Genomic DNA, 12875 nt, shown 5'->3' with positions numbered 1-12875 from the left:
ACAACAGAAATTAGAAATGCTAAGTTAAGGACTGGATAATGCTTTTCTATAATGTTTAGCTCACTGTTTTAAACCAATGTATGTTTCCTTATGGACATAGTCCACATCTCTGGCAGAGTGATCTCCTACACAGTAGTTCTTAAGACAGCATGTATTTCACAGGGAAAAATAAAGTTCCTTGGGAAAAACTATAGCAATCAATAATACACAAATCACAGCTTCCCTGATGTTGCAGAAACTTGCACAATCCTCTATTTTTCAAACATTTTTCTCTTAGGAACACATGGACATCCTTTTTTTGGATGGCTGCCTCTTCAGATTAATTCATCCTTCTGGTGCATAAATTAGTGATGCACAGAGGGAAAAAAGGAGAAGCACTAAATCTCAGGAAACTGATACCATACAAAAAAAAAAAAAAAAAAAAAAAAAAAAAAAAAAAAAAAAAGAGATTCACAGTAGAACTGAATGAGTGACTCATCATGAATAATTTATCCAAAAAGTTAGCCTACACTTCTGTTCATGGAGTAACTATAAGAAGCTTATAATTTCCTCAGTTTTATTATAAAACAAAACCTCAAAATATTGTATGTCTTCACTGAAAACAACTTCCTGTAATTATTTCATGTCCTATTTTAATAGATTGGGCATCTTTGGTTGATCAAATAAATCACACGATGATGTTTCTGTTCCCTAGATGGATGAACACACAAGCATATATTTTGGATGCTTTCTGTGATTAAGCAAGCAGCTCAGTAACATGTGATGAAAAGTGATTGTAGAGAAAATTACTTAATTTACAGAAAATAAATAATTTTCTACAAATTTTTTTTTTTCAGTATTTACACTGAAGCTGTAGCAAATTGCAATTCTGATTAATAACCTTAGGAATTTGCAGGTAACTCTAAATATTTTCTTTTTTGAAGACTTGGTACAGAATAACCTGCCAGTCTTTCCAGAGTTTAATCTAAGCTTTTGGATCAGCTATTAGGATTTGGTGCACACATGGGTAGATTGAAGTACTTGTGTTGAAACTTTACTAGAATATTTGCAGTCTGGAATATTCTTGTGTAGTTTGTGGTTTTGAGTGGACTGACGTTCTTTGTGCAAGTTTGAGAAATACTCCCTGTTGCTTCCATAAACTATGAAACCTCAAAAAATTCTTAAAGGAGAATGAGCCATTAGTGCATTTAGAATTTACAAGAGTATACAGATCAGTTTTATAAAACCATCTAGTAGAATATATTAATATCTCTTACAAGGTTCAGATATAGAAACACTATAAAACATATTACAGGAAAAAGAAGACTGAAGATCTGAAGATTCACCAGATATTATTTTGTTGTGTGCCTTGACACAGGCTGAGGATAAAGGCAACATACCAGAATCCTTCCCACTTCACATTACTTTTGATTATGCTTGCATTATTATTGCTAACATTTTGCTTTAGTTTTTGTATATCTAAAAATTGAATCCACATAAATTATCCTTTTTCAGATCTGTGCTAAAACTTTACAAAATACATTTGCTTGATTCTTTATTTTATAGCAGTAGCAGTGATATAAATTTGTCAATATAATAAGAAAATAAAACTGAAAAATAAACAAAGTGAGTTCTTACCTGAGCTCTTGAGCTATAGAGTCCACTTGAACTGTTAATAAAAGCGGGAAAGAATTAATTAGTTTACACTTCCAGACTTGTGCTTTCTGCAGCCTTGCACCTGCCTATCTGTAATGACAGAGGAGTGGCTATCAAAACACACAGGTGGTTCATGCTAACCACAGGATTGTAGCTACTAGTGACAAATGCTAAATGAACATGTAATTCTCACAGTTATTGTAGGATGTGTGAAACCTGGAGTGTGATGTTCAGTGGAACAATAAAGAAAATTTTAAAAAATTAAAAACAGAGTCCCTTGTTTTTGCTGAAAATTGAGGTGCTGAAAATCTCATATTTTTCAGAATATAAAACCAGTTTGGGATTTGCAAAGCCTGGTGTTTACAAATTCCTGCCCACATAAGAGTATACAGCATATTGACAAGGGCAACGGGTGTCTCTAAGGATTACTCATATTGCAGAGGCAATTTTTATTGTTTCCACTTCTGGAGAAAAGGTTCTTGATATATTAATTCCTATAAGAGTGTATGCGCATGTATGAAAACTTGGAGAAAAAAAAAATCCTTAAGTTTTAAAATTGAGTTATTAGCCTTTTGAGTGAAAGGGTATAAAACCCCTATTAACTGCAACTGAAGTTTGCTATGCTGACCAAACTGTTTAACTCACAGTCCTGACCAACAGAGGAGACATGCCCTAATGCTGGGGTGTGAATAACTTCCCTATTCAGAGACAAGTTCTCTGTTTGGTACTTTTGAAATATATATGAATTTTATGTTAAATTCATTGATCACCACTGAGGGTTGCATCAAAGTTCTGATATGACAATGATTATCATTTTTGGAAAGGTCTGTCTGTATTTATCTCCTTATCTGCAGTCAGTCTGTTGTACTTCAATGCTCTTCCTCTGTCTTTTCCTGAATGAAGTCTAGCACTTTTTACCCCTTTGATCATTTGAAAATAGAGCAGTAATGCCAAAACTCTAATTTTTCATTCTGACCATAACTTGAACCTGAAGGCACAATATTAACAATTCAAATTAGTGAGTTGTGACAACGAATAGAAGTAGTCTGTTTTGCACAATCCTGAGAATGCACAATTCTCATTAAAATCAGAGTGAAGGATGGGTGCTTTGTGCCTCTAAAAATAGTCATAAGCAAAAATATTCACAGGGTAGGCAAAACTTCAACATTTATTTTTAAGTATATCTGTTTTTCGCCTGTTATCAAGAGTCACAAGAAGTGTTATGAATTAAAATAAAAACTTATTTTCTTAGAAGGGCTGTACTGCTAGTCAATCATGTTTTCCAGATGTAGAGATCATTAAGGGCCTGTTTATCTCTCAGTACTGCATTTCCATCTGTTCCTTACAGAAAGAGAGTAATATCTGGGAAATACAACTATGTCATAACTTTGCCGATGAAACATGAACACCAATACTTCAAAAAAACCACAAAGTTCTCCTCCGTCGCATACACCTGCAGCTTTTGATTAAAGAAAATTTACTTCTGGACTATTTACACAACTGTTTTATAGATAAATAATGGCAGTAGACATAAAAATATTCAGGTGTCTGAGACAAAGTTTTGATATACTGTTTTTAAAGTATCTATTCAATGTTGTCAACTCTACTCACTGTGGAAAATAATTTTGGGGGTTTGATGGTTTTTTGTTTGTTTGTTTGTTTGTTTGTTTTTGGGAGGGTTTTTTTTGCTTTTTAGTTTTTCTATTTTTGGTTGGTTAGTTGGTTTTTTTTAATAATTAAAAACGTATCTTTTATTTTCTTCGAAAAATAACTCAAAGATAATAGCATCACTAGATTTTTTTGGCTTTTCTTTATACCATAGCTAATCACGTCGTGCCTCTTAATGCCAGCAGTCTGTGTCTTGCCTTGATTAAAAAAGCAGCCGTAAGGAAACTACAGAGTCTCTCACTGCACATTAAGGACTGTGCACAGGAACTATGATATTTCATGGTGATCTGGGCACAGGGTCGTGGAGTGTGCTTGCTAACTCACCCTTGGTTCCTTTGGAGCGTGTGCGCAGCTTTTTATTTTCCCCATCTGCATCCATCTGTAATATTAACACAAGGTCTTTAATTCATACCTTTTGCCATTGAGAAAAAAAAATAAAAAATACTCCAATGGGTTTTTTTCCGCATTTCCAAAGGCTAGACAGTAATGGAAAAAAAAGAATAATCATGCCTTATTAATCTTGTCAAAGAGATAAAAAGCCATCTGTGAATATCTAGTAAATACCTAGGAGATACCTTTAATGATGCAGATTTGTTTAATAAAGTGATGGTTATGAGTGACTCTGTAAGGTTTAATGATGAGGTCTACAGGTGTTAGCTGAAGGCATAAGGTTAGAAAGAGTAATGCTGCATGAGTGATGCTTTCAGCATCTACCTTCTGAAATAAAAGACCCCAGAATGCTGCCATGGCTACAGGAACTCTGAATTTTTGTTGTAACTGAGGCATAGCCCTTTGGCTGTGTTGGAACCTGGATTTCTGACAACTTCATCCTCAAAACATGAAACCTTCTTGCTTGACAATGCGTAACTACACATACACAGCTTTGAAATTCTTCAACACTTGACTACTTGTTTAAGAAGTTTTGCTTAAAGAGACAGTGAGTTACAGATTAATAGGACTTTTTTTGGGAGATTTTAGTGTCCAGATTTGTATTTTACATTAAAACTAAAACAAAAACAAAAACAAAAACAACACCCAAACAATTAAAAAGCCCAGATTCTCCCCAGAAGTCAGTTCTTGTCATAAGTTTTCTAACTGAAATAGGAGAGTCCTTTCAAGATCAGCTGTTCTCACTACACTTTTGGCTACATCTAAACCCAGACTGGAAAGATGCACCTTCTGGTCTTGGATGCGGCCCAGACACATAATTATAGGGGCAGGCTTTCAATCCATGGATTTTATTGCAAACCCCTGAAATTTAAAGGGATTAAGATTTCATGTTCTGGTGTGGAGAACTGCAGTGACATACAGCAGATTGTACAACGGTGTAATTTTGACCATGTCCAGGGAGGCAAACTCTTTTCTAAAAGTAACACTTTTTACATAAGGAAGACTCTATCACCAGGAATTTTTGTCTAAGCAAAATGTTGGGAACTATGGAATTCTTCTTCAGTCTCTGGGGAAACCTTGCCATCTTTGACTTGAATCTCAGTTCCCCGGTTTATAAAATGGTGATGATCAAATATACTGTAGACAAATCCATGAGCTTCTGCCGACGGATTGCAGGCACCAGTGTCTGATTTATAAAACTGTGTTGGGTGATAGGTAGATGTGGAAACCAGAAGCTGCCAGGCATCTCTGCCTTCAAAAAGTCACAAGATAAATACTGATGCCAACAGAAGATCCTGTCTATTATTTCACTTTTTCTTTCTGAGGATCAGTTGAACTGCACTGGACTGAGGAAAGATGCAAGAAGTCCTGTTTGTGCCTTTTTCCATTTATAGATTTTGAAGATCTGAGTATGCTTTATTTTTAGCTCTATATGACTCAGATTACTGAGATGTTTTGAAGGTCTTATCTGAAAGAACATTGCAGAATATGACAAAACTGACCCGAGAAATAAAAAGAGTAAAGTCAGCCTTTCCAGGGGATAAAAAGCATTTCTCTAATTTCCTGGAGGTTATTTGGTTTTATATATATTTGAACATTATAAGCAACTATTGGAATCAAAATACCTATTTGAAGGAGAGAACACAAACATTTGAAATGGGCATGGTCTTTCACGGACTTGAAAGAAGTACAATTCTAGAACACAGGTTTGTGGTGTCTGAAATGAAAATATAAATTGATGGAAATGCACATCAAAGCCAGACAATGATACCTTTTCTCTGTTTAAATTTACATCTGATACTGATTATTAGCAGGGAAAAGCATGAGGGGTTTCTGTTTATGTAGTGGGGTTGATGGCAGCCTTTACTTGTTACTATCCTTAAAAGCTGGAGAACGAGTTTTTGCAATGTGACTGCAATGGTAATGGGAAACATGGCTCGGTTCTCTGATGCTGAGTTGTGATTGAAGGCACTGACCTGCCATAGACTTATAATAGGGGAGCAGGTGTGGCAATGATGGACTTTAATTTCCTTTAATAAACCTTTTATGTGCCACACTTTTACTGCCATTCTATGCTCTCCAAGGTCCTGCACATAATAGGTTCATTACTTTTGATTACTATAGTCTATTGAGACAAACAACTCCAGAACACACTATATATTATGTTCAGTTAAACCAATATAGACTATTTATCCACTGTGCATTATTTCACCTGCAACTCTACAGACAAAATTAACAACAGCTCCTGTAAGCTAAAACTATTAAAACCACTGGTACTCCTTTGTCATCATTTCATAATAAATACCACACCAATCACAGTGCAGCTCTTTTAATTATGAAACAAAAAGTGCCCACTGCTTCTACTGAACAGCAGTTACTTTGGTCTAAACAGCAGGTTGCATTGCGATGAATATTTTAAAAACTGCACAAAGAGTGGAAACCAATGATAAAATCAATGTAGATTTTTCAATTGATTTTCTTTCCTTGTAAAAGTTTCAAACTTTGAGATGTCTTTTTATCAACTCAAACCTAAAATTTATGGGCCAGTTTAGCCTGGTGCAAACAGATATCAAAATAATCATCATGTCTGTGTTGCATAAAAGACAATTTCACTTACAAAACAGTCTTATGCATTAAATTGAAATACAAAAGTAACAATAAAACTGAAATCTCTTAACTGTGTCAGCAAAAAAACCTCTCTTGCTCAAAATTGAAATGAACTATCTTTGGAGTTTGGTCTCTTTTAGAGACTGCCTGATACTGATACAAAGTGAACTAAATGTCTCACTTCTGGTTTTTTTTATCTACATAGTGATAATTTTACATGAAAATACAGCAAAGGTTGGTCAGCAAGAAGCATTCAAACTTTCAAATCACCCATGGAACAACAAAAGGATAAAATTCTGAGATATTCTAGCCAACATTTTAAAGGCAATTTTTATAAAGGTGCTAATTCGAGACATATATCATTACTGTTGTGACTGTAAGGGTTGGGTGGATTCTGAGAGGTACTTCATGCTGTCAAAGGAGGGGGATGGTCACCCTCCCTCCCATTACATATGTTGTCTTGAGTCAAGAATCCATAAGGAGTAAATAGAATGGTCATGTCTGAACAAAATTCTCCCACAATTCCTCACTGCTATTTTTTTTTAGCCATCAAGACCATGGGGATAATAAAATATTTGCCAGGAAAATTTTATTGGGATTTATAATCTCATAATTTTTAAAGGCAAGCTTTGCAAAAAATAATGGCAAGTGAATAGTGAAACTAAGTCTACTTAATCTTTGTGTTCTATAGTTAGATTCTCTGATTTGATGGATTTTAAGCTCAGCTAAACATTTTCTTTTCAAAATTAGTTGAAACTAGCTAATGGACTCTAAAGGAATTAGTGGGAAATACACAGTTAGAAACACAAGGACAGAGGTGAAGCAGTTCTGCAGTCTCAAATCATTAAGCAAGTAGGCTGAGAAATAAATGCTTTCTGCTTCAGTTTTACTCCGTTTCTGTGATTTCAAAATTTACTGAAAGTATTGAAGTCAAATTATTTTCTGAAAAAAATATTTCAACAAATCTCCCGAGGTTTATGAATGCCCTCTGTCTGACTTTGTGAATTTCATTCTGATCCTTCCTCCACTTTTCCTTCAATGTTGATTGAGATTTAAGTGTAAGTGAACAACTAGATCATAGAAAACTGACTGGAGTCATTGACAATACCCCAAATTCTGCTTGGCTGAAAATGTAATAATTTGCTATTTAACTGCTACAGGGTATTCATGTTTCTCCAGATTAATTTACTGCTGCAATAGCATCAATCATACTTTCTGAGCAAACTATTTCAGAGTTCCTGGCTGCAGGAACCAAATGGTACTTCTTTTGTTTGTACCATCCCACTGCAGTTAACAGACTCGAGAGCAGCACCTGGAAATACTTCCCTAAGTGAGAGAATCAGGATTTGGCTCTGAGTTTGGTTTTTTGTGTGCCTGGAATCTGTCTGTGCACATGTGCATGTACTGATGTTATAATAGGATCCAAGGATTTGACTAACAGCTGAAAATAGGGCATGTGCAATAAATTATAATAATGACAATAATAATAATAGCAACTATTTCAGTTTACTTGCACATTTTAAAATTTTAATTTCGGAAACTAAATTGACACTACTATCTGGGTAGGATAGTTTCACAGCACATTACCGTGAAATAAACTATGACTTAGGGAAGCCAGTGCTGCTGACATAAGTAAAAGTGAAATGCGTCTCCTGGAAAGAGCTCATGTAAGAACCATGCACTTTGTAATTCCCACTGTAATCTTGATACAAGCATGACTTTCCTGGAGTGAGTTTCACACTGTTGGAGTGTCAGTCTGTTTCCTTATACATAACTAGCTAGAGGAATAGAAATCACTAGCTTTTCTAGAGATATAAGTATAAGCTTTATCATTGCACAGTGAGTTTCTGACTTAAAGTTATACCTGATTTTCAAAATTAAATTTGGGGATTCATTTCACTAGGACAAACTTTACCTGATTTTGAGAGGCCTGGAAAAAGGAGTAACTTTTCTCTACTATTTTTAATTTCTGAATTACTTAAGTTAGTATTGAGACAACAGCTATATTTGTCACAAGCTTAATCAGAAGAAAAACTCAGAAGAAAAAAACTCTTGATTTTTAAAGCACACAAATCCATTCTCAAGTCTCCAACACAAGCCACAAACTTCAAAACTGAAGTCGGATTCTGCTAAGGACAGAATGAAGAGGACTGTGCTATACTGTGTCCCAAGGTGACACAGCACTCTGTACTTCTCCCTACGGTAAATAACACCCCCAGAGCAAGATTTTCTGTGATTTTGATACTCATGTTTTGGTATTTCTTTTCATTAAGTCATGTAAGGTTCTACCTCATAAAAAGAGAATAAAGTCATAGAGAAAAAAAATTTTATTAAATCTGAAAGCAAAATTTCCTATAGCCCATCCAGAAGAGTAAAGCACTATTTGTTTGTATGTGTATATGTGTGCTGACTGAATCTTTCTCTTATCTATGATAACATTTTTAATATGAAGTAGTAATCTCACACTGGTGATGAGGAGTATAGTAAGGGAAAGAAATGCCAAGAACACACATATAACGTCTTCTAGACAAAGTTATGTATTTTCATTGCTGGCAGTAAAAGTTATCCAGAATCCAAGTACAAAATTTTTGGGACCATTGTTTGTAATGCGGTTAAAGTTTATTGCTCTTCTCTTTTCCTTTTTTTTTCCTTTTCCTTTTTTTTTTTTTTTAATTATTTTTGTTTGTTTGTTGTTTTTTGTTTACTTGTTTGTTTGTTTGTTTTAAGAATGTGTTGATAAGCAAAAAAGAAAAATATTTAGAAATACGGTCCTAAAGACTATTACTAAAAATATGCCTTGTTTAGTGATTTTGATTTTATTTAACCAAGGAGTCGTCGTATCTTTATTTTTTTAAACTTTGCTTTAGTTTGCTCAATGCTTTGCTTGATTTTTCTAGGAAAATGTTGAATGTCATGGAAATAATTGGTTCAGCTCTATGAATTCCTTGAGAATTAAAATAAGAACGTTTACTAAATGCAAACTTTGAAGTGTATTTATAGCACGTATAAATCAACCATTTGGCATTTTGTAGTGTGATTGAATGGTGTACTGGGTTTTGAGAAGTAGATTTTTTATATTGAATTCACTACTTGAAAATATACAGAGACAAAATAGCCTTAGATCGGAGGCGAGCTTGAATAGCTTTGTAATGAGGATTATTTATTTTGATTCTCACTTCTGATTTCTGAGTTGTCACTGCTGTTGTATACTTCATCCATGCAACTTTGCACAACTGGCAGTGCTGAATATAAACCAAAGCCATATGTTTATGTCCTTTTGCCAAACGACTACAGCAAATAGTTCTATTATTCCCTTAGGTAACCAACATGTGCCAAGTATTTCTATTAGTCTTCTTTACCAAGGCTTTAGAGGGCAGAGTCACAGCTTCATGAAATTAAGGGGCAACTGCTACTTTTATAAATTCAGAGAAAAATTATATAATATACTGTGCTGAAATGCAGCTCAACCCAGGATACTTTTTGAAGGATTTTTCTTTCTAGATTATTATTTTTTATGTAGTTCAAGGTCTTATCGCTAGTTCCTGTGCTCGTATATATTAAACATAATTTTTTAGAAGAAAGAGTCCAACTTAAAAAAAAAAAAAAAAAAAAAACCAAAAGCTTTGGAGATTTGAGATCTTTTTAAGTACACTGAAGTTTTAGCTCACCCAACAGCTATACAGTTAAAAAAATCCCAAAACAATAAACCTTATGCACATGCATCTATATATATATATAAATCAGTCATAAGTTATTAAATAAAGATTAAATTTTAACAGTGCCTTGTGAAATATATTCTCATCCCTGGAATCATATAGATTCAGAGATAACTCATGTTACTGACAGTATGTATGGTTAAAAGTGTGTAATTCACAAACTTAAGAACTAGAATTTCTAAGTATTTACAAAACTTTTCATCTGTTCAGCTGTTTAATACTGCTATACCTGACTGTTGAAGACTTTTCTTAAAACAGTAGATATTATGCAAGAAAAGTAGTCCTAGTGCATGAAGCATGACACATGAAATGACATAGTATTCTACTAATAATATAGCCATATTTCTACTCAAATTAATTTTTATAAATAAATAATCCCACCTTTGTGTGTTTCCAGGTGAAAATACGTGCAGATTCCAAAGGACCAAATTTGTCACACAGTCCAAGATGTCTTGCCTGATTTAACAGATAATCCTCAAATTCATTCTCTGGAAAAAGCAGACAAACAAAAACAAAAACAACAAAAGAAAACAAAAAACCCCCAAACTATACTAAATAAAACATGGATGAAACAAGACACTCTTTAAATCAAATGGGTAAATAATCCAAGTGCAATATTTTATTCAGTGGTTTTACAAAGATAGGGTGTAGAGGCATCAATGATTCTTCTAAAAGGCATAAAGTATAGCTTTTTTTCTTTTCTCATAGTAGTTTCCTTACATCATTTATTCCCTTTTGATAGTTTATGAAATAGACCTGCTCTAAGAAAAGTTTTCTGCCTCTTATGGACAAAAATCTATCATTTCTGTATGTAGAAATCCTTAGTCAAATGTTTTAATTGCATCAGAACTCCTTTGACTGAGTGAGATGGTTCAGTTTGTGTTGTAAAATAAATGAGAAGCATTATGAAATATTTTAAAAACAGACGAAAACCCCTCCATTTTATTTTTTCTGACTTCAAATAATAAAATTTAAAGTTTCACAGGCTGAGGGTGTTCTCAGCATAAGCCAAATCAATGAAATCTTTGACATTTCTCCATGTTCAATTTTTATTCCTTTATCTGAGAGATTTTATGCTAAATCAACAGTGACAGCGAGGGAAGTAGAGCTGAAGTTTACATCTGAGTGTACAACACCGAGATCCTTGTTCTCAGAAATAATGAATACCCAAACCCTTCTAACACTTGAAGTTCTAAGCACTGGCAACCTGGAAAAATCTGACAATGAGCAGTTATTAAGAGCAAGTTTTGTTCAGGCATTGCTCCTAACACTAGTAACCAAAACATTAATTTTTTGTTATCAGTTGCAACTTCATAGGTCTGTTTCACATATTGCCCGGTGTTTTTAATAAAAAAAGATCTATTCATTGAAGAAATTCCAAAAGGTTTGCAAAGTTTTTACAAGGTTTTACAAGGTTTGTAAATAAACTTTCAGAATTTTATCTATTCCTCTAATGATATCTGATGAGGCGGGGGAGTAGGGGGGGGGTGGGGGGGAGAGTGTTCAACAAAATTTTGAATGTTACATTTCTGAAATTGCAAAGGCTCATTCTAAACAGAATCTCAGGGGAGCTAGAGTTTCTTGAGTGACTAATTTCTGCTTGTGTCCCAATAGACAGGATGCTAGTTTCATCCCATCAAGAACTTTTAATTATAATCAGTATATTTTTATCAAATAATGAAACAGGCAACAGATGTAAGATGATAAAGAAGGGAGAAAACCCAGAGCAACCCATCCCAATACCAAAAAGATTTTTAAGCTTTTTTTTTAACCAACATGTTACTAGAAAGAGGTGTTGCTTATCCTCAAAGTCCTATTTTTCTGTTATTCTATTTCAACATTCATAAAAAACACAAAACCACAAAAGAAGTCTCAAAACCTTCTACCTTCCTCTTCCTCTTCCTCTTTGTTCAAAAGACACTAACCTAAAACAAAAGACTTCTGAGAATAACTACAACAGTGAGCAAAGCTCTTTCTTAAGACTTAAACTTAGAAGATTTTTGTCTAAAATTCTAGCAACTTAAGTATTTATTAACAATATATTTTTCTTCTATTTTCTCAAAGACTGCCAATAAAGAGCTAAATCACATAAGGGAGTAGCTGCAAACCCTTTGAGTTCCCTAATGTCAAACTCATTAGCATCCGAATAACCACACAGCAGCACATCATCTGCACAATTGTAATTTTTTACTACTTTTAATAGCGTTTCTCAAAGGGCTCATTTTCAACTTTCTTTAGTGGTTAGTTGGTTCTCTGGGGAAAAGGAGCTTCCTGACGCTCACAGCTTCCACTCAACAACCAGGCCGTTTGCTGTCAGAAGCATCAGCCCTCTGCCCTAACCCCATCTGCTGTCTCTCTCATCCTAAGGGACCTAGAGTTAAGACAGCACAGCTGAGATCCACTTGGAAAAGTGCACAAAGAACAAGGAAAAATATAAAAAACTTTCTACATTTAGCTTTACATAACAAACTAGTATACTGAAAATCCTCTTTATAAGAAAAGGAGTTTGGACTGGGATGGGTCTGGGGGGGCAGGTTTTAAGATTGTACTGAAAAACTACATGGAACAATGTCAAAACACAAAAACCCTGCACCCCTCTGCTGTGTTTAAACACAACAGAAGTTGCTGATTAGAAAAGTTTAAGTGTGCTGAGTTTGATTTCTTTCGTATAACAGGGTGCTGGACACCATTCAACTGATTTGTGGGCGAGTACCCACATTTGAAGATATGGTGTCTCATAAAAAGTCTAATACAATGTCATGCATCTGTCATGCTATAAACAGGGTCTGCAGGATTATGCTGTGTCATGGGATGTGACATACCCTTAATGTAACATAAACTATGTGTCACCCCTGTCTG

General features: G+C 34.4%; 1 protein-coding gene across 5 annotated transcripts in view; it reads right to left on the bottom strand.

Annotated features, from left to right (window-relative positions):
- Positions 1–12875, bottom strand: part of ST18 (ST18 C2H2C-type zinc finger transcription factor) — a 170238-nt gene that overhangs the window by 64702 nt on the left and 92661 nt on the right. For 4 of the 5 annotated variants that reach the window (XM_040079259.2, XM_040079249.1, XM_040079278.2 and 1 more), the window contains exons 3-5: positions 10398–10504; positions 3628–3682; positions 1618–1648 (exon numbers count right to left, since the gene is read on the bottom strand). In XM_040079259.2, coding sequence (XP_039935193.1) covers positions 1618–1648; positions 3628–3682; positions 10398–10504 — 193 coding nt within the window. Of the gene's footprint in view, positions 1–1617; positions 1649–3627; positions 3683–5318; positions 5370–10397; positions 10505–12875 lie in introns of those variants that run through there. The other variant, XM_040079330.2, reaches the window with a different exon arrangement.

The sequence above is a fragment of the Hirundo rustica genome, chromosome 1, assembly GCF_015227805.2.
Source record: "Hirundo rustica isolate bHirRus1 chromosome 1, bHirRus1.pri.v3, whole genome shotgun sequence".
Classification (NCBI taxonomy): Eukaryota; Metazoa; Chordata; class Aves; order Passeriformes; family Hirundinidae; genus Hirundo; species Hirundo rustica.
Note: the sequence above shows the minus strand (reverse complement) of the source record. Positions and strands in the feature narration are given on the sequence as shown.